Consider the following 22,328-nt stretch of genomic DNA (forward strand, 5'->3'; position numbering starts at 1 on the left):
ATTTTCATTAAAGTTTCCAAGCAAAACCTTTTTCCTGCCTCTGCCAGCCTCCCTACCCCAGCACCCTGCTTTCCATCTTTATTGGATTGGTTTCCAGGCTGATCGTATTTGACAATCAGACATTACAATCACTATGATTTTTCCTTCTCTTTATTCAAGACGCTTATGATGAGAAAAATAACCCTCAGCATGTGCTGTGGGCCTGTGGTTTTTACACAAGGGCCGTGCAAACCCCCCTGGGCTGGTGCAGCGCGGTGCGGGGGCACCATCTAGCGGGGATGAGCACCCGGTAACACTTCGCCTTAAAAATAGTCTATGCAAAGGTGTTTTTCAGCAATTAACAGCCAAGGTAACCTTCCCTGGGGTAAGGACCCCAGCTGGATTTTCATCTGGGATGCAACTGGGGACAGAGAGAGTCCAGTTGGAGGTCTGTACCTCGTGAAGTGCCTCAAGGATCGATACTGGGACCAGTACTATAAAATATATTCATCAATGACTTGGAAGAGGGAATAGAGCGTACTATCAGCAAGTTTGCTGATGACACCAAGCTGGGAGGAGTGGCTGACACTGGAAGCTGTGCTGCCATCAGAGACCTGGACAGGATGGAGAGTTGGGTGGGAAAAATTTAATTAAATAGAACAAGGGAAAGTGTAGAGTCTGGAATCTGGGCAGGAACAACCCCAGGTTCCAGTGTAAGTTGGGGAATGAGCTATTAGAGAGCAGTGTAGGGGAAAGGGACCTGGGGGTCCTGGGGACAGCAGGGTGACCATGAGCCAGCACTGGGCCCTTGTGGCCAGGAAGGCCAATGGTACCTGGGGTGGGTTAGAAGGGGGTGGTCAGTAGGTCAGAGAGGTTCTCCTGCCCCTCTGCTCTGCCCTGGGGAGACCACCCCTGGAATATTGTGTCCAGTTGTGGCCCCTCAGCTCCAGAAGGACAGGGAACTGCTGGAGAGAGTCCAGCGCAGCCACCAAGATGCTGAAGGGAGTGGAGCATCTCCCGTGTGAGGAAAGGCTGAGGGAGCTGGGGCTCTGGAGCTGGAGGAGACTGAGGGGGGACTCATTCATGGGGATCAATTTGGAAAGGGGGAGTGTCAGGAGGATGGAGCCAGGCTCTTCTCGGTGACAACCAGTGACAGGACAAGGGGCAATGGGTGCAAACTGGAACACAGGAGGTTCCACTGAAAGAGGAGAAGAAACTTGTTCCTGGTGAGGGTGTCAGAGCCTGGCCCAGGCTGCCCAGGGAGGTTGTGGAGTCTCCTCTGCAGACATTCAAACCCGCCTGGACACCTTCCTGTGGAACCTCAGCTGGGTGTTCCTGCTCCATGGGGGGATTGCACTGGATGAGCTTTCCAGGTCCCTTCCAACCCCTGACATTCTGGGGTTCTGTGACGTTTGAGCAGGGGCTGTTCGATCGGACGAGGGGTGATGATTTTTAACTAAATGAGGGGAGAGACTCGGGCCGAAGATGATGAAGAAACGTTTCACGTTCCCCGCACGGTGCCAGGGGGAAGGAAGGTGTCTCCGGGCCCCGCCCACCGCAGACACGCCCCCGCCCATCCGCGGCGGAAGTGACGCGCCAATCACGGCAGCCCGCTCGCCCGCCGCCGCCACCGCGAACAAAAGGGATTTTTCAGCCCCCGCCCCGCCCCCCTCGCCCCGGCGCCGCCGCCTGATTGGTTGGCGCCGCCGCCGCCGGCCGGCCAACGCCCTTGCCCCGCCTCCCCCGCGGTGGATTGGGCCGCGAGCGCGCCCGGCGGCGCCTCTGATTGGCGGCCGCGCCGTCCGTCACAGGCGGGCGCGAAGGGGCGGGGCGGCTGGATGGGGAGCGGAGCGGCGCGGTAGCGGTGGCGGCGCCAGGTCGGTGCGGCGGGCGCGGCTCCTGGGACGGTGGTGGTGTCGGCGGGGCCCCCGCTCCGCGCGGCTCCGGCCCGGCCTCGGCGCTGCTCCCGCGGGTGGGCCGCGGCAGGTGCGGGGCGGCCCGGTCGGCGGGGGCTGAGAGGGGCGGCAGCGGGGCCGAGCTGCGGGCGGGGGCGGCGGCGGGCGGGGGCCGGGTGGGCTGTGACCGCGGTGCGCGGAGTCTGGAGCGGGGGCGAGGGGGCGTGGAGACCGGGGGGCGTTACCGGGAGCTCGGCGTCTCTGTCTTGAACCGGGCCTGGCGGGTGGGACCGAAGCGGCGGAGCCGGCTGCTGCCCGCGGTGCCGCCTCGGGGCGGGTCGGGGGCCGCACCCCGCGCTCCGGTGCGGTGCTTGTTCGGGTTGTCCCGGCCCGGGGCAGCTCGGGAGGTACCGGCCGAGCGCGGCTGCGGGACGGCGGGTGCAGGTGCCCCCGCGCCCCGTTCGGTGCGGGTGAAGGAGCCGCTGAGCCCGGGGGTCGATCCGTCCCGAACACAAACGGGCTCCGGTAGCGGGTCAGGCGGGGGTTTGCGTCTCCTCGGCCGCTGCCCCCGGGTGTTGTGCACCCTGAAGGTTGGAGGGACTTTGTTTTAATTTTCATTGAAGCAGCTGAGCTTGCCGTGCAGTGGTTGTTCGAGGACTTTAGCAATATTTTAAACGTGAATTTTATGTATTTTTGTCATCTAGAGTAGAACTTTGAGAGCTAACAGGGTAGGGAGGATTTGAGGGGGTTGGTGTCCTTTCTCCTTTCAGCTATAAGGTGCAGAGGTGGGGGATTTAAACGCTGCTGATTTTTAACCTAATTCTCCATAGCTGTGATGCAATGTCAGGTAGTGTTGTGTGTGCACGTTTCTGAAACGTATGTTAGCTTTTTTTATTATATAAACGCATCATGTCATTATTTTAACAACTCAAACATCACGCTGTAGATGCAGCAGCATTTTTAGAAACTTGTCTATCGAGACTTTTCAAACTACTCATTTAGGTTATCTTATGAACGCAATTACGTGACTGCCTGTGCAAGCTCCTGGAAAATATCAGTTCCTCTTCAGGGACAGGAAAAGATGAAAAAAACTGATTCAGGATGGTAGACATAGCATTGCTGAATTGGCGTAGCTGTAACCACGGCTTATGAAAGGAAATACCCTTCTTCAGGGGAAAAAAAGGAACGACAAGCTACGTTCTTCTCAATTCTTTTTTAAAAAGTAGGAGAGTTTTGAGCCAAGTGCTTGTGGAGCATCTTGGAGCTTCCGCTTGCCCGGTTCCCTGTGTGTGCTGGGGCTGCTCGCCGGCCGGTGACTCAAACGTTGCTGCGGTCGGTGGGTGAAGTTCTTTGGTTCTCTTGGTTCACTTGGTTTGTGCTTTGAGCCCGAGTGAAATGTAACCTGTGATGGTTTCGTAGCCATCGCGGTGGGATTCGGGAGCTGCCGCCGTTTATCTGTGCTGTTCCTCAAGTGGCACGTGCCAAAGATAACTCGCCCTGGTTTGCTTGCGCAGTTGTATGTACATTTAAACTGGTCCTGATATTTATTTTAGGTTAAATACTGGGAAATAACTTTCAAAATATGAGTTTTATCTCTTTAAAGAGTAGGTCTGGGTGTGCTGAGGACACTCTAATGGGCCATAGCACAGCTAAAGGGAAGTTTACCTTTAGGCAAGCAGTAAGTAATTATCTTTGTTTATGCTCTGAACTCTTACTTAGTGTCCAAAAATGGTGGTTTATCTCAGACTTGGGGAAAATATTTATACCATCAGCATAAATAATGAGGTCCTTGCGGTTTGTGATCTGGGTGACTGGACTGGTCGGGATATTTCACCGAGGGCTGATGTGCCCTGCGTGTTTCTAGATCTTGTTTGTGACGCTGTGAAACGCTGTCTCTTGGTTAAAGGTTCTGAAACAATGGGTCGGGTTCCCCAGGTGCTGGGTACGGATCTGTTTGGCAGAATGGGACTGTTTGCGAGGGAGGGAGCTGGGTGACTGAGTAGGGTTGGTGTGATCTTTGATGAAGAAGTGGGACGAGGGAAGGGACGTGTCACTGGGAAGGTCAGCTCAGGAGCCTGGAGGACAGGAAGGGATTCGGATTTGGGCGGGGAGGAGAAGCTCAGATATGTGCTTATTAACTCTGATCCAGAGGTGTGTGTTCTCATAAAAAATAATAATATACAATAAATAGAGCTTTTATATATTTTTCCCATTTCCCAGCTCCCTAGCATGGGATGGCTCTGGAACTGAGCACTTGGGTTTTGTTATCGATTCAGCGTCGCAGGTATTTGCCAGGTGTGCTCTAGTGCGTTAAAAAGTTCTCTGTAGATCTGTGCAGATACAAGTGCAATTTGTTTTTTGGCGTTTTTTGAGGGCAGGGACTGTATTTGCAGCACCTGCCCACATTCTGTCCCTCAGCAGCCTGGGATGCCCCACACAAACAGCAGGTAAAGCTCTTCTGCAGCAGCAGGTTGCACACAAGGAAGCTGAGGCTGTAGCACTTGCATATCTTTAATGTTCCCTGTTGTTGTATAAATGATTGCTGTGCCAACTGGCTCCTGCTGTTTATTTCTCTAAGTATTTTTACCCATATATTTTAGGACAGGGCTTGTTTATGTTATTAAGCTGATTAAAGACTATAGCCATAGGAGCATGTTAAGAATAGCACAGCTTATTTCTATAACACTGTGCAGCGCGAGTCACAACGGGAGTGTTTAGAATATAGAATAGAAGCGATTACCACCCAGACTAATAGGTTTAAAATATCAAACTGCAGTTGGTAGCTGTCCTGGCTTTAGGAACGTGCTGCTCGGTGCTGATGGAGAGATGCGGCTGCACATTTCCATGTCACCTCTGCCCAAGAGAAGAGCACAGATTGGAAGTCCATGTTCAAAATTGGCTGCCCTGGAGTAGCGGAGTTAGAAGATAACGCTTTGTTCTAAGATCTTGAAGAAAACTTCTCCTGTTTAGTTCTGGCTTAAAGTGCCACAAAACTAATATAACTTGATGAGTATCCGGAAAAAAGAGTTGTTGCTATTTCCTATCAGCGCTGATTCAATCTTAGAATCTGGGAGTGTAGTCCGAGCAAGGACTGAGATGGTTTTGAATTTAAGTCGTGCATCTCCTGATATTCCAGGTTTAAAACCTGCTCGGGGAAGTGATGCAGCTCAGATTCAAGTACCAAGATACACAGGGGTGATGGTAAAGGCTGGAAACAGAACCCTGTTTTTCTTACCCCACATGCCTGCTTTTTTATGAATTAGCATTAATTTGCCGCTTCAGTTGCGCTCCCTCCCTTTTGTACCAGATGAACAAGTTGTGCATCACCCTCCTTCGGCGTGATCTCAGCTGCAATGTGATTAGAGCCGATACAGCGAGTTTCCGAAATGACGCTTTTAGGTCAGGTCTTGATCAGGCTGTTTTGAAGCCACGCCGGTCCCAAGTGGCTTTGCCAAACGCTTCGCTCTGTGTTTTCCTCTCGACCGTATGTGAACGGATCTGCAATAAGGAACATAGACAGCAGATCTGCAGTGTCCAGGTTTTGGGACGCCCGTCCATACCCCGGGCGCTCGTGGTTGCTCCTGCTGAAGTTTTCCTTGTGCAGCCCATGCCGTGGTGGGGCTGGCAGGAAAACTCCGGGCAAAACGTCGCTGCTTTATGGAATTTCACCTCAAACGCTGCACAAAGCCAGACCCTGACTGCACGAGGAGGAACTCGCCCTCTTAGCAGAGCGGGCGCGGAGCAGATTTCCGATTGCTCCGGCTGCGCGAGGGCCGCCGACTGCTCTCCCTGAGCAGAACTTGGTGTTCCCAGCAACTGGAAAACTGCTTTGGCATAAACAAGACAGAACTTGCATTTGTGCATAATTCTCCAAGGCACGGTTATGCAGATCAGTTGTGAAGCAGCAGTGACTTCAGAAAATGTACAGTTGAGTGTTTTAGCTGGACGGGCTGCTCTAGGAAAGGTTAATTAACCCTTTATGGCTTGCCCGTGGAGTTTGATATCTCCGAGTAGCTTTTTTGTGCTGCAGCATTTTTTGCTTGATACAGAGAGTGGCAAAAGATGGATGTGACTTGGACTGGGAAAAGGATATTTGATTGTTGTGCAAAGCACAAAACTGTATCAAAATCAGGTGTGTTTGCATCAGAGGCAAGGAAATTATTGTTAACAAAACAATATTATTACTAGGCAATGATGAGTGTATCAGCAAAGATGCAGGGGGGGGGAAGCTTTTTGTATGTGCAGCTCAAACGATGGATCTTTGTTCTTATGTGGGCACTAAAATGATATTTAATCAACGATGGTGAGATTGAAACGGTTTGAAGGAACAGTAATTAAGTGCGTGTTTTTTGCGGCATTGATTTTTTTCCTGCCTCTTCTTTTTTGTAAAGTGGTTTGGACCTGTTCCATTGGTGATGCACAATGGCATTCCTAGGAGACGCATCATAGCACCAAAATGTTCGCTTCACCGTTCAGTTGTGTAGGTGGCCCAGTCTGGACCGCACTCATCGCGGCTCTTCGGTCTCGTTTTGGTGATGTTTGCAGCTGTGTGATCCAGATGTGTGATTTACAGTAGTATGGCTTTTAAATCCCCGTGTTTTTCCCTCTCCTGTTAACTTTGGCTGCTTCTTGGTGAATATTATACTGTCAGCTTGGCCCCCGCGCCATCTGGGTGTGCGTGTGTTCGTGAGCCCTTGGGAAAAGGTGAAAAACCCATCTTCTACAACTGGAATTGGAAATGGAAGAGAAAATGTTCGCCTTGTGTATTCTCCTTTTTCTCCCTCTGGGCAATTTGCGGTCCAAAAAAGCTGGAGTTAAATGGAGATTGTGTGTCATAGCTCAGAATGCTGCTTTTAATGTGCGAAGAAATACTGGTAAACTCTGTTCCATTTTACAGGTTTTCAGGATGAATCTGGAAAAACTCAGCAAACCAGAACTACTGACGCTGTTTAGCATTCTTGAGGGAGAATTAGAAGCAAGAGATCTTGTCATAGAAGCCTTAAAGGTACGTTGTGAGCGCCGCGATAAGAGACAAAACCGACACCAGCGCCGCTGTGGGTTCTGCAGGGCATTTGTGTCCAAGGTGAAGTGCTGAGGCAAAGATTTACTGGTTCGGAATCCCATCTGAACATCAGCTATATTAGATCGTAACTGCTGTGTAACATTCTGTGTCGTGGAGTTCATTGTTGGGCTGCAAGAAGCATTTCAGGGTGAAATACAGCATTCCGCATGTGTTTTCATTGCTTCTCATAAAGAGCTGAGTAAAAGGTCTATGGGGCTTCCTTTGGGTTTGTTCTGCTTTAGGAAGGAAGGCCCCTTAAAGCAGAAACTCCTCTTGCCAGGAGGGGTCACAGGTTGGTCTTTTAGTGAGAATAACTTCACACTAAGAAAAACAAAATAAAACATCTATGGGTTTATATCGTATTGAGCCAATACGAGCAGCAGACCTGGCTCTGCTGCCACTCGCTCTTTGCTGGCAGGAGCATTAATAAAACCTTCACATGTGAGGGGACAAGGCCCTGGAGCGGGTGGCAGCTCTTGGTGCTGCTGTGGCCCGGGGGGTGGTGGTGTTTGTGGCGGTAGCTCTGGGTTTCTGCCTCCCTTGGCCACTCTCTGGCTGCTTTTCTATGTTAACGGTAAACTTAGAAAATATTTTTTAAATGTGGAGTGGATTTTTGGAGAAATGAGTCTTGACAGGCTTGAATATTGAAGACTTTTTCAAGCTGATCTGTCACTGCTCATAATGTTTAAACTTTGGGTAATTTCAGGAGAGGAATGACAGCTTGCAGGCCCGAGCGGGAACTTGGTTTACCAGCAATTGCTTCTGTAGCTTGATTCAAATACAAAAACCTTTTGGGTGTTTATGGCTAATTGGTTTTGCATTTAGACGATCTTTTTATTTTGGAGGAATGTTGTTACCCTCCCAAACCCAGTGGCGGGGTGGCAGGGTTGGCTCTTTTCTTGGAACAGACTTGTACGTTTCCCCCTGTCCTGGGATCGCTCTTCTAATTCTGTGTGGACAGAATGTGTTACCAAAACCAGCATCGCTTCAGTGTCATGGTGTGAAATGTGTGTAATCGAGCACAGGGGCACGCAGCAGCTCCTTTCCAAAGCCTTTTAATGTGTACCTTCGAATAGCACAAAGCAATTATCCTTTGTTGAAATTTAACCTGCAGTTCCCTCTCGCGTGAGGGGTTTAATATGGTTAAAATACCCTCTGATGTAATTTGTCGAGGACTCGTAGCTGAGAAGAAATTAAATGAAATTATAACCTATACTTGATAATTACGTAGCATGAAATACCAACCTAATCAAAAGTTAGGGCTATTTTCCCCTCCTTCTGCAAGGGCTGCGCTGTAGTTTTGTATCTGAAGAACGCAAGGGAAGCTGATGGGAGCAAGGGCAGAAAAGGCTTTGGATCGGAGCCGGCCCAGCAAAGGTGAGATGCTGCGGGTCTCTGGCTGGGCTGGGTCCAAAGCTGCGTTCAGTAAAGCCACGGCTTAAGCCGGGCTTCCTGCTGGCAGGAGGCTGCGTTGCCCTTTTGCTGTTGAAAGCAAAAAATGTCCCGTATCTGCTGAATCTGGTGGCTGGACAGATTTTTCAGGAGCGGAAAACTCCCAGCTTCGCTTTGGCCATTTATTTGGAATAGACACTCAGAGAAATTCTGGCCTTGCTGTGCTTTTCTTTTTGTTTACTGATAGTAACTGTGGCAACAGCTTTACTGCGCTTCACCAGCTGGAATAGCTTTATTGTGTGTGACTGTAGTTAAAGGAAAATCCACCTTGCTAATCTGTTTACTCGTGTTTTCACACATCCAAAAATGCTGCCCTGAAGAAGAAGCCTTTAAGACCAAATGAAAGATCGAAACTCGGAGCATTTAGTTTGACTTGCATGCGATAAATTGAGCTGTAACTTACACCGAGAGGGGTTTACATTAATTGCGTGTGTATGTTGGAAAGAGGCGGAGTAGAACCTGGTATTTCTTGGAGAATTGCCTGATCTTCAGCCATGGCAGTGTTTTTCTCCAGTGGTTACATTAGACACGTCAGTGGTTAAAAATCAGATGTTTATCTGCCTTTTTACTTCCCATACAGTAAGAAAAATGCATTTCCCCTCATGGGCTAATTTGACTTCTAATTCAGTTTTAAGCACTTCCAAAGTCTATAGATGTTTGAGGCAGATCCTTTGGTACATTATAGGAAAGAACGAGCACTTGCAGAGAAAAATAATACCTTAATTTATAAACCTGTAATGTGATTATAGTCCAGTCCGCAATAATGGATATTCCTGCGTGCTTAGCGAAGAGCGCGTGGCATTTAGCGGAGAGAATCCACACATGCAGATGACAAAGCCTAAAATAGTTTTCTTCTCCCTCATGATATCGGGCCACTTGGGGGCTGGCGCAGTGTCAAGACCGAGCTGCAGGGCCCGGCTTTGCAGGGCCCGGCTTTGCAGGGCCCGGCTTTGCAGGGCCCGGCTTTGCAGGGCCCGCTTGCTGAATCTGCTCCTGTTTGTCCCATCCTCTCTCCCTGTGCGTTTGCTGGGTCTTGACTCCTGATGTCCATTTCAAATTGCCACGTTACTTCCATTCGAACACGAGATACTATTAAGGATTAAGCAAACAAATCTACTGTATTCACAATATTCTTTTCCAGTGCTTCAGTTCGCTTCCTCTATTTTAAAACCTCTTTGAAAAAGAGCTTTTTTATCTTCCTGAAAGTAGCTTCCTGTCCACTACATAAATCTCCATGTTCTCCTCAGAACAGACCTGGAGTCTCACTTCTTATTGTGCTCCTTTTCCTGTAGTTATAATTGTATTTAGAGCATCCACAACACCCGATGCCGTGGGGTTGCTGTGTGACACCAAGGGCAGGTTCTCAGCCCGTGTTGCCGTGCAGAAAACCACAGGTTGGGCTTCTGAAATAACACCCCGTGCCTGGAAACAATTCAATATTTAAATAGGCCTCTATCGCTATGTTGGATCACTTTGTTCCCTGCCCTCTGTGCTTTAAATGAGAATTTTCCGTGCATTAGAAATGAAGGCCTGTTTACTTTTCGCAAAGAGCTTTCTGGCTTATTCTTTTATGTTAACGAGGCCTTGGGCAATTTAGACTGGAATAGAAACCGTCTATTTTGTGCTAATGACTGGGAGCTGCTCTTCATCGCTTTGCTTCTGGATCCAGTGATTCACTCTATAAAGCAGAATTAACGCATTGCAAAATTAAGTGTTCGTTTGTCAGCGGATTTATAAATGAAATTTACAGTGGTGTTTCAGAAACTGAAAGCCTACTTCTTGTTTAAATGGAAGTTCAGTAATGTAAAACCTTGCTGCAGATGCTGGTGAATCTTTCACAGATGGGGCAAAATGGGGTTTCTGCAGCACTTGTAAAGCAGCTGAGATGCAGCAGCGTTCCCAGGGGGGTCCTGCTGCAAGACAAGCTTTCCTTACAGCTTTTCTTGCAAGTTTGGGGAACTTTTTGTCTCTTGTTTCTCTGGTTTGCTTGATATAATACGGCAATGAAGACAAATGATGCGTTTGAGCTCAAGTGCGGCTCAGCATCCTGCTCCAGGAGCTTGGCGTTTATTTTTGTGCAAGGCCAGTGGTCCCCACCCCCATTTCCCTTCCCCGTCAGCGATCGCTGTGACCTCAGCTGCTCTGAGGGAGTGCGGTCTGGATGAGCGGGGGCTGAGGTGACTGCAAACGGGCTGAAGGGAGAGAGCCGGAGAGTTGTGGTCAATGGGGCAGAGTCCACTTGAGACCTGGATCCAGTGCAGTGGCTCAGGGGTCAGTGCTGGGGCCTGGACAGGCTGGAGAGCTGGGCAGGGAGAAATTTAATGAAATAGAACAAGGGCAAGTGTAGAGTCTTGAATCTGGGCAGGAACAACCCCAGGTTCCAGTGTAAGTTGGGGAATGACCTATTAGAGAGCAGTGTAGGGGAAAGGGAGCTGGGGGTCCTGGGGACAGCAGGGTGACCATGAGCCAGCACTGGGCCCTTGTGGCCAGGAAGGCCAATGGTACCTGGGGTGGGTTAGAAGGGGGTGGTCAGTAGGTCAGAGAGGTTCTCCTGCCCCTCTGCTCTGCCCTGGGGAGACCACCCCTGGAATATTGTGTCCAGTTGTGTCCCCTCAGTTCCAGAAGGACAGGGAACTGCTGCAGAGAGTCCAGCGCAGCCACCAAGATGCTGAAGGGAGCGGAGCATCTCCCGTGTGAGGAAAGGCTGAGGGAGCTGGGGCTCTGGAGCTGGAGAAGAGGAGACTGAGGGGGGACTCATTCATGGGGATCAATATGGAAAGGGGGAGTGTCAGGAGGATGGAACCAGGCTCTTCTGGGTGACAACCAGTGACAGGACAAGGGGCAATGGGTGCAAACTGGAACACAGGAGGTTCCACTTAAATGTGAGAAGCAACTTGTTCCTGGTGAGGGTGGCAGAGCCTGGCCCAGGCTGCCCAGGGAGGTTGTGGAGTCTCCTTCTCTGCAGACATTCAAACCCGCCTGGACACCTTCCTGTGGAACCTCAGCTGGGTGTTCCTGCTCCATGGGGCGATTGCACTGGATGAGCTTTTCAGGGCCCTTCAACCCCTGGCATTCTGTGGTTCTGTGATTCTGTGAATATCTGTGTCTGGGGAGAGAAGCTCATAAGGAAGTTCAAGGCAGTAAGAAGCTATTTAAAGATTCTCTGTAACACAAAGGAGGAACTTCTGTGCCATTTGGTACTGGAGATTTGCACACGCGGGAGCTGCAGTTTAATTAACAGCGTGTTTGTGTTGTGCCGAGGGTTAAAACCTGAACTCTAAAATTACAGGCGAGAGTTTAATATTCATCTTTGTGTCCAAAAAAATACTTGAAACAAGTCTTGGAAATTCCCCGTTTGATGTTCCAGTAAAACAAGTTGTAAAGTTTATTGAAGGCAGAGTGAAAATGCTGTCTCATAAATAAGGTTTCAGTAAAAGGAAATATTTTTTTTTAAAAAAACCCCCAACAGACTAAAACACAAATAGATGATGGGAAACATTCATCCCAGACCAGACTGGAAATCCCAAGAGGAAACAGAAGCTTTTCCCTGACAAAGTGAAGCTTTTGCTTTGCCTGGTTGCTCAGGGAACGTCTCTTTGCTTGTGTCAGATGCTGCTTCTGCTCCATAAAACCAGCATTACGTCTTTTCAAACGGAGCAGCAGTGGCCAACCCCCCTCATTTGAACCGAAAGTCAACCCGTTTAAAGTGTCGCCCTCTCTGCATGTGCCTCATTCTTCCAATTGCCAGGAATTCTATTTCTGGAGAACAGTTCATGTGCGTGGCTGCTCCCTATTCTAAGAGCAGCCCAATAGTCTGTTTAGCTGCTTTTGGCATTTGAATGTTTTGATGGGAAATTCAGCATATTTGAGGTGATACAGGTGGAGCTACTAAATTAGAGGAGATTCTGATTGCGGGAGATCACAGAGCGCAATTGATGCTGTTGGGACTATGCAGGTCATCTCTGGTTTTCCAGATGAAATTTTCAACTCCAAAGTTAATGCTTTTTGTAGCCTCATTTCCTTATTATTGAAGCTTGGTTTCCTGTGGATTCCTCTGTTCTAATAGATTGATACTGGGATCTGAGATCTAAGGTGCTTTTTATCCACTTGGAAGCGGAACATTTCTCTTCAATCATCAAGTTCCTTCTGTTTTGAGCAAAAACCATGTTTAAGGCTGAATTCCAGCTCGGGACAAAATCAGAACTCTTGGAGACGTTTCTAGGTGACCTCCCACATTAGTAGAGGTTGAAGAGTTGCTCAGTGATGAGCAAGAGCGATAGGAGAAGTCGCCAATATATGTGACAGTTCAATATCTGCATAAAATAACCCGGGGCTTAATTTTAGAAGAGGTGTCCCAATTGTTTCAGTGACAGAGGTGGCTGCTCCATGGGACCCAAAGCACAGGGGATATTTGCCCCCTCCAGTACCAACTTTGACCTGCAGCGTCAAGATAAAAATTCATATCTATATTTGTATTTCCAAGTGTGTGGTGGCCCAAATGCAAAAAACACTGGATTTATTGTAAACTACATGTGGTCGTGTAGGATGACCTGTTTAAGGCTTTTCCTAGTCTAGACACCTTTAATTAAATGCTTGTGCTCTGCTGGCTACTGAAGGAGAAGGGCTGGACTCGAGAAAGCTGTTAATGTTATGATAGTCTCATCTGTTTGTCATGCTAGTTCAGGAAAAGACTTAATTGCTCCAAGTAACAAGGAGGAACTTCTTGTTCTTTCCCAGACAGGAAATAACCCCCCCCGAAATTCAAGATTGTTCAGAGCCCAGCGCTGCCGGGAGCAGAGGAGAACGCGGCTGCTCTTACACCTTCGCTACTGGCAGCAAATCAGAGTTTATAGGTAGCGGGTGTGACCTTAATCCCAAATCTTTAAGATTATTCTTAGAAAGAAGTTGCACAGAAATAATGTTTTCAAATATCCCCGCTTTGCTGAGGCTGTTGAAGCCCTTAGGAAGGGTTTATCCTGTTTCTGTGTGGCTGGGATCATACTGGGTAGACTGGGCTTAAAGGAAGCGCAGCTCATCTGTCAAAGCAGTTAGGATAGCTGAGTGAATATCCCGATTTGTATTTATAGACTTTTTTATTGCTTGAGTCACTGAGACGTTCCCTACGGGCACTTAGAGCGAGGTTTAGTTGAGTCATTTTTATAAATCCTTCGGAATAACTGAAGATTCTCTGTCTTTCCAAAAAAAAAAAAGGGCAAGCCTGTAGTTTTTCCTGTGATTCATTAAAGCGGGGCTGGTTCACTGTCCAGGGCCACCCTCCCATTTCCAGGGCTGATCTTTTCCTTCCTCTCCCTTTTTTTTCAATGTAAAGTTAGAACAATATCTTGAGTTCTGATCAAAGCTCTCCACTGTTCCTGGTGGATGTTGTTGATAAGGAGGGAGGGATATTTGTGCGTATTTTTTACTGCAAGGGTTTAAATACAACTCCAAACCGGTATCATAGGACAAGTGTCCCTAACTGGGTTTGCTCATCAAGAAGATATGGAAAGAAAAGTATTTTGTTTTGATTTGTTATGCCTCTTGTCAAGGTAATCACAGAATGGACTGGGTTGGAAAAGATCATCCAGTCCAACCCTTGGTCCAACTCCAGCCCATTGACCAGATCATGGCACTGAGCGCCATGGCCAATCTCAGTTTACAAACCTCCAGGGCCGGTGAGTCCAGCACCTCCCTGGGCAGCCATTCCAATGCTGACCACTCTCTCTGCACAGAATTGCTTTCTCATCTCCAGCCTCAATTTCCCCTGGCAGAGTTGAAGCCCCTGCCCCCTTGTCCTGTTGCTGACTGCCTGGGAGAAAGAGACACATCTCCCGTGTGAGGAAAGGTTGAGGGAACTGGTGCTCCAGCTGGAGCTGGAGAAGAGGAGACTGAGGGGGGACTCATTCATGGGGATCAATATGGAAAGGGGCAGTGTCAGGAGGATGGAGCCAGGCTCTTCTGGGTGACAACCAGTGACAGGACAAGGGGCAATGGGTGCAAACTGGAACACAGGAGATTCCACTTAAATTTGAGAAGCAACTTGTTCCTGGTGAGGGTGGCAGAGCCCGGCCCAGGCTGCCCAGGGAGGTTGTGGAGTCTCCTTCTCTGCAGACATTCAAACCCGCCTGGACCCCTTCCTGTGGAACCTCAGCTGGGTGTTCCTGCTCCATGGGGGGATTGCACTGGATGAGCTTTCCAGGTCACTTCAACCCCTGACATTCTGTGGTTCAGTGAATAGTGGAGAACCATCAACTTTTGCCCATTTTAAGTGTATTAATGAGCATTTAATTAGCTTGGAGCTTAGCTGCCAGTAGATCTCTCAACAGGTTTGTCCTGTGAATTACCGTCTCAATTTTTGTGTGTTAACCAAGGACCTTTACCATGACACGCTTGTGTCTGGAAACTCTCATTCTTGCAGCAGATAAGAGGATACGAATCAGGCTGTGTTAAGATCTGTTTGTCTCTAAGTGGAAAACCGCGGAAGATTAATATTAACTACAAATTACTTGCTTCTGTAGCTAGCTTCCTATTTTAAATGTATTGAAATGCAGCTTTGGTTTTGTGTTGCAGGCCCAGCATAGAGACACGTTCATTGAAGAACGCTATGGGAAGTACAACATCAGTGACCCGTTGATGGCTTTGCAGAGGGATTTTGAGACCTTGAAAGAGGGAAATCATGGTGAAAAGCAACCAGTCTGCTCCAATCCCTTATCGATCCTCAAAGTGGTGATGAAACACTGCAAGAACATGCAGGAAAGAATGTTATCCCAACTGGCTGCTGCGGAAAGCAGACACAGGAAGGTGGGTTTGGGTCAAATAAGATGTGCAGAAGTTAATAGTTGCGTTTTGATAATGTGTTAACTTCAGCAAAAAACACTTAAATGCCTTGAGTTTTGGTAACTGAAAGACTTTGCGTTGTAGCGCTCTATCGTAACCTTTTCACAGGCTACTTTTCCTGCTGTGGTTAAAACTTATTAAATGTTGTACCAAAGATCTCAAGTCCAAGCAGTTGCATTCTGTCACTAACCAAATGGTGCAAAGTTGAACCCTCGGTTTCATTGCTCATCAGCGTGTGGGTTAAAGTTTATTTTCCCGTAATTTATTTTGATAAAGTGGAGCAAGTTCCTTCCAGTCTGTGAACAATCTGACGCATTTCTGTTGCAGAAACTTTACTTATGACATAATCAGCCAGCCAGCTCGACTCTTCATGGGAGACACCGTTTCTTCTCTAAATCGTTGTTGGGAGAGCCTGGAGTTTTGGTGGTTAATAAGGCAGAGTCTCTTGGGAACTTTATATTCTGGCTTGTTTGTTAATAGAATTTCAGTTATTTATGTAATTCAGCGTTAAAGCTGAAGGAGCTCCTTCACTGGGCCCTCATGGCAAGCAGCTTCATTTCAAGAGCTCATCTTGTTCTTAAGTGGAAGAGCAAATTAATGTTCATGGTCCTGCCAGGAACTTCTGATGAGGGCACTGTACAAGCAAGGACTGATACCCTGTTTCCCCAGAAATAAGACAGGGTCTTATATTAATTTTTGCTTCAAAAGATGCATTGAGGCATATTTCAGGGGATGTTTTGTTGTTCCATGAACAACAATGTACATTTATTCTTGAACAGAAATTCAAACGTGGCCATATCGTCACGTTCTGTCACATCTGTCCTCCTGCATCCTATTGCCAAATAATTTTGCTTTCTTACATGTATAGCTGCTTGAACACTATTTAAATGACTCTTTCTTATTAGCTGTGATTTGGGCTTATTTTGGGAATAGGGCTTATATTTCAAGCATCCTGAAAAATCATGCTAGGGCTTATTTTGGGGGTAGGTCTTATTTTTGAGGAAACCGGGTAATGTGAACTTCCCAAGGCTATTCTGCAGTCTGGAGGAAAAGCAGGCGATTTAGCTGTTTAATAGTAAAATGAAGGATTTCCTGACTTATTTCTCAAACTGACTCAACTATACCAGAATAACACAGTTCTGTAACTTGTCCAAAAGCCACTTTTATGAGATTTGGAGTTGAACTGAGATGCCGGAGGCTGCGGCGGTTGCTCTCCCCTGTTGTGAATCTCTCCCTGTTTTGCACCAGCTTGTGCAATAAGTGTCCTGGGCTGTTTGTTCGGCAGGTGATCCTGGACCTGGAGGAGGAGCGGCAGCGGCACGCCCAGGACACGGCCGAGGGCGACGATGTCACCTACATGCTGGAGAAGGAGCGGGAGCGGCTCACCCAGCAGGTACCTGCAATTACCCAACCCGCGGAAAGCCCAACGCGATCAGAGATTGCAACGTGTGATCGGAGATCACAACCTGCGCGTTGGAAGAGCAGCAGGGACCTCCCTCCTTGGGAAGGCAACAAAGATGCTGAAGGGAGTGGAGCATCTCCCGTGTGAGGAAAGGCTGAGGGAGCTGGGGCTCTGGAGCTGGAGGAGAGGAGACTGAGGGGGGACTCATTGATGGGGATCAATATGGAAAGGGGGAGTGTCAGGAGGATGGAGCCAGGCTCTTCTGGGTGACAACCAGTGACAGGACAAGGGGCAATGGGTGCAAACTGGAACACAGGAGGATCCACTTAAATGTGAGAAGAAACTTGTTTGTGGTGAGGGTGGCAGAGCCTGGCCCAGGCTGCCCAGGGAGGTTGTGGAGTCTCCTTCTCTGCAGACATTCAAACCCGCCTGGACACCTTCCTGTGGAACCTCAGCTGGGTGTTCCTGCTCCATGGGGGGATTGCACTGGATGAGCTTTCCAGGGCTCTTCAACCCCTGACATTCTGGGATTCTGTGAAGGCGCTTGTATGGTTTCAATCTGAAAAACAGAGGTTATTCCACAATGATAATAAATATTTAAGCTACTGTTTTCTGTTACTCAAGCGCTGTAGACTGTATTAAACTTACATGTCAGCATTTTAAAGTCTACATGCCTTTAAAGGCAGAGCAACAAAGCAGTAAATGAGGTGGAAGGAAGCTTTGCCTGTTCAATCAGCACATGGCAGCCTGGGTGTACATCAGTTCACACAGGATACAGCTACTAGTAAGTAATATTTCGTAATAGGTGCAACCTGAGTCATCCAAGAAACCTGGGGCAAGAAACTTCCTGAGGCATTGCCATCTTGTCAAGTGCCATTTCCCCAAGGGGCACAGTAACCCCATTCCCTTCTGGCGGCATTATACTTCATTTACTTTCGGGAGGTTTCATGGTTCCCTTAGAGTCTTTTTTTTTAATTATTATTCTTGTTTTCCAGTTGGAGTTTGAAAAATCCCAAGTGAAAAAGTTTGAAAAAGAACAGAAGAAGCTGTCCAGCCAGCTGGAGGAGGAGAGGGCACGGCACAAGCAGCTGTCGTCCATGCTGGTGGTGGAGTGCAAGAAAGCCACGGCCAAAGCAGCTGAAGAGGCGCAGAAGACGGCAGAATTGAGCTTGAAATTGGAAAAAGAGAAGAGTAAGGTGAGTAAACTGGAAGAGGAGCTGGCGTCCAAGAGGAAGCGGGGTTTACAGATGGAAGCACAGGTGGAAAAGCAGCTCTCGGAGTTCGACATCGAAAGAGAGCAGCTGAAAGCCAAGCTGAACAGAGAAGAAAACCGTACAAAAGCACTTAAAGAAGAGGTGGAATGTCTGAAGAAAGCCCTGAAAGAGCTGGAGGCTTCTTGCCCTACCGAGGCTTCACCGCCGAGCCCCGTGGTGACGTCCAGGGGTGTCGCAACCGAGAGTCCCCCGCTGAGGTCTGTGTCCTGCCAGACCGAGTGTCCGCAGGCAGAGCGAGCGCATCCCGCCAGCGCCAGCAAAGCCGCTCACACCGCGACCCCCAGCCCCGCGACTCCTCATCCCTACGCCAAGTCCAACGGTCACTGCGATCCCGACGTCCAGGTGGGTGCTGAGCTCCTGCAGGCGACTGCGGTGGAGAACCAGGTTCCGAAGGAGAAATCTGGTGCAGCGCCAGAAAACGCCATTGAGAATGGAAGTTCTCCTGTGAGAACGGAGTCGCCGGTGCAGCTGACGCCCCAGCTCCCGTCCAGCGGGGTGTCCCTGTCCCCCGGTGCCACGGCCGCCTCCTCTCTGACCCCTTCTCCCTGCTCCTCGCCGGTTCTGGCCAAACGCTTGGTGGGAGCTTCCGCCAGCAGCCCTGGTTACCAGTCGTCCTACCAGGTGGGCATAAACCAGCGTTTCCATGCCGCTCGGCACAAGTTTCAGTCTCAGGCCGAACAGGACCACCAGTCGAGCGGTCTGCAGAGCCCACCCTCGCGGGATCTGTCTCCCACCCTGGCAGACAACTCCGCCGCCAAGCAGCTGGCCCGCAACACCGTCACTCAGGTCCTGTCCAGATTCACCAGCCAGCAGGGACCTATCAAACCCGTCTCCCCTAACAGCTCGCCTTTTGGCACGGACTATCGAAATCTGGCGAACGCCGCGAGCCCCAAAAACGAATCTGCTCACTCTCCAAGCCCTGGCAAGGTTTCCAGTCCGCTAAGCCCCTTGTCTCCTGGCGTTAAGTCCCCAACCATTCCTAGAGCAGAGAGAGGGAACCCTCCGCCCATTCCTCCCAAGAAGCCCGGCCTGGCGCAGTCACCCGCTGCTCCCGCTCCGCCGAACAAAACCTCTTCCCAGGCACCCATGGGTGTCCCTGTGGACGTGGCGAGCAGCTGCTCCATGGGCTCCGCCGTGTCCAATGGCAAAGACATTGAGATCCTCCTGCCGACCAGCAGCTAGTCCGCGGAGAATGTGAATGTGACGTTCCATGGCTTAGCATCCTAGAGCTAGGACGCTGTTTTTTCCACTCCGTGTTATTTATTTCCATAGTGGCAGATCCTGTCTGTATAAAGCATTTAGTATATATATATTTTTTTCTTTTTTTAATAGGTAGAATATTTTTGTTTATGAAGAAACCTTAACTACAGCTATACAGTAGCCTCAAAATGTCTCACGACAGCAGTCAAATCATTAGAGATAATGAGAACCCTAATCACGTGGCGGGACCTAGCTAGCAAACTCTAATGGGACTGAAATACTACTTTTAAATTATGCAGAAATAACTTTTGTGGACTTTTTACTCCAGACAAACCTTTTATAACAAGTGCCTGAACTAAGCCTGCGATATGAATGTGATTCTCTGAGGAGGGGGAGCAGGGGGACCATCCAACTGCAGAAACAATTCTTGTGAGTCATGAATGTTGAAACCAACACTGTTTATCTTCTTCACTCTTTTCCATTTGCTAAAATAAGTTAGCAAATGTGCTACGAATTCTATAAGGTGACCGCCAGCCCCACGTGGCCGCGCTTTGTCCTATAGGATGTAGCTCCGGCTCTTTGAGGAAGCACACGGAAGATTTGGGGGGTAAAATTTAGCCATAATACAACCCAGATTCCTTCTTTTTCATGGTCTGCGTGGCCCTTTTTGTGTTCCTGTAACACGTTCTGCAGTTGTGTTACAGGATTTTGAAGTCCCGTGTGCTTTAAAGAACTGGTTTCTGGTGCGTCACCTTGAATTTCCAAGCTCTTCAAGCATTCTACTGTTGTGTGTAGAACTTCTGAGAAAAGAATCTTGCTATTACTTGACAAAGATCTCGCTATTACTTGAAATAAAGCAAAATCACTAGTCCATATGATACAGGTTTTCTGCAACAGTAACATGGGATCTTCTACTATGAACAAAAGCAATAATTGTGTTCTTCATCTGTATCAGTTGTGTTCAGCTGACCTGGATTTTACCCACTAATTAGCTATGGGATCTTACTGGCTTTCCTTGGCTGCAAATATGGAACCAAATCGTTACTGTCATGTGTAATTAAATATGTATATATGTGTAAGTAGCTTCACACACATATATATTATATACACAATGTATTGGGAAAATCTTTATTCCTGACGAATGAAGAAATATGAAGAAAATGTGGGAATGTGAGATGTTTAAATTCACTTAGAGTGAGGAATCGCCCGAGTTGGAGGCAAATTGTGTGTGTGAAAATATTACTTGGGTCCTAGAGGTGGGAAGAAACCGCAGGTTGTGCAGAAATCTTCACTGCGAGAAGCAGCATCCCCAGCTGCTTCTCTGAGTCACCGCGGGGAGAAATCGGGGAACAAAAGCACCGCAGGCCAGCGGCGGAGAGCCCAGCCCAGTTAATTACCTCTGGCGTTTGGTACATGAGCTGGTCCTAAATTTAGAACTGGACTTGCCGCTCGGCGTCGGGCGCCGTGCAGCGTTTCCCTGCGCGGGGGCCGAGCTGCGGCGTCTCACCGCCGGAGACGCTTTCTCTGTGTCATTTAGCGATGTTTAATTAGGCTCATTCCGTAGCACCAGCTCCATGGCGGGACGGATCCCTGGGCCGGCGGAGGACGCGCTGCTCACATCACCCGGAGGGTTCCACACACCTTTCAGAAGCCTGTTAAACGGTGACATTACACGCTGTTGTCCCTAACGCGGTGGCACGGGCCGTGTGCCGACCGCACGGAGCCACAGACGGCCCAGCAGTGACTTTTGGAAGCACATTTATTACCTTTATAAGTAGCTACAGCAGATCGGTTTGGTTATTTTTGGCCCGTGGATCACTTGGGATTCAAAAGCGAGGCTTTCATATCCACCACTTTAACGTGTTTCTTGGCTTTTACATTAATCTAAATGATATTATCCTCTATCAATAGCTCTATAGAGAGAGATCTACTATGATGAAGTCTATTAGGAAATGCACTGAGTACTGTTTCTTCTAAAGTATAATATGGGAAGGGGTATGCAAAAGAATGTATTTTTGCTAGTAGCCTGTCTCCTGAGAGGAAACCAAGCACAAGATATTAAAATGGATCCAACTAATTCAGTAAGACATTTAGAGTTAGTATTTAACTGTTGATGTAGATTCTGTGTGGAAGCAACTAAATGTTCCTTCTATAACTCACGCCTGTTGTAAACAGACATTGTCGCAGAGTTTGTCACTGGCTAATGGGAGTATAATGAAGTGCAAAATGTATACACTAGTATTAATTCATTAACACTTGTAAATTTGTAAAGCCAAATGTACCAAGCTGAAGTCTTTAATCATTTTTATAGCTGATGGCGTTAAACATGTTAAACATTCATATTATCAATAAAGGATTTTATTTTTAAGATGTGCAAACAGCTTAAGAAAATGTCTGGAGTGGGGACAGACACGGTGCGGGGGCGATGGCCGGCGTCTGTAATTCTGTGGAAACCAGAGCTTTACCGGGTGCTCTGAAGTGCACGTTTAGTGAGGGTACCCAGCCCAGGGTACGCTGCGTGTGGTGCGGTCCGGGCCGAGCTGCCCACCCGTGTCCCCATCGGAGCCGGCGCTGTGGCTCGGGAGCTCCATGGGCAGCACTGCGCTCTGGCCAGCTGTGCCTTTCAGGTATTTTAACGTAAAAACAACATTCCTGGAGTACCTCCTTGCAGTATTGTTATATTGAACCAATAATATTTTGGGACCATTCTATTAATAGAGGCCAATGGCATTCTGGGGTGGATTAGAAGGGGGGTGGTCAGTAGGTCAGAGAGGTTCTCCTGCCCCTCTGCTCTGCCCTGGGGAGACCACACCTGGAATATTGTGTCCAGTTGTGGCCCCTCAGTTCCAGAAGGACAGGGAACTGCTGGAGAGAGTCCAGCGCAGCCACCAAGATGCTGAAGGGAGTGGAGCATCTCCCGTGTGAGGAAAGGCTGAGGGAGCTGGGGCTCTGGAGCTGGAGAAGAGGACACTGAGGGGGGACTCATTCATGTTTACAGATATATAAAGGGTGGGTGTCACGAAGATGGAGCCAGGCTCGGTCGTGTCACAGGGCACCGGTGAGCCCAGTAAAGGCCCAGGCTGCAGAAAAGTCCCCTTTGTGTGGGTGCGAGGAGCCCGCGTGTCTCCCCTGGAGAGCCGGGGCCCGGGGAAGAGTCCACAACAGTTTGTCTCCCCAGTGTACACCCCCACAGCGACCTGATTTTCTTATCTTTTTATCCCTTCAGTCAA

The 22,328-nt window shown here is 48.7% G+C and overlaps 1 protein-coding gene across 3 annotated transcripts; it reads left to right on the plus strand.

Moving 5' to 3' along the window:
* Window positions 1–1,752: 1,752 nt before the first annotated feature.
* On the plus strand, window positions 1,753–21,476 carry CTTNBP2NL (CTTNBP2 N-terminal like). 3 transcript variants are annotated; one of them, XM_065854399.2, is made up of 5 exons: window positions 1,753–1,856; window positions 6,772–6,879; window positions 14,956–15,186; window positions 16,508–16,615; window positions 17,620–21,476. In XM_065854399.2, the coding sequence occupies exons 2-5, from the start codon at window positions 6,781–6,783 to the stop codon at window positions 19,078–19,080; spliced, it is 1,899 nt and encodes a 632-aa protein (XP_065710471.1). In that variant the 5' UTR covers window positions 1,753–1,856; window positions 6,772–6,780; the 3' UTR covers window positions 19,081–21,476. The 3 variants fall into 3 exon arrangements, with proteins under 3 accessions (XP_065710471.1, XP_065710472.1, XP_065710473.1); XM_065854400.2 differs by having other exon boundaries at window positions 1,854–1,965; XM_065854401.2 differs by lacking the exon at window positions 1,753–1,856 and adding an exon at window positions 2,340–2,464.
* Window positions 21,477–22,328: the final 852 nt, after the last annotated feature.

This window comes from Patagioenas fasciata, chromosome 21 (assembly GCF_037038585.1).
Source record: "Patagioenas fasciata isolate bPatFas1 chromosome 21, bPatFas1.hap1, whole genome shotgun sequence".
In the NCBI taxonomy this organism is placed as follows: Eukaryota; Metazoa; Chordata; class Aves; order Columbiformes; family Columbidae; genus Patagioenas; species Patagioenas fasciata.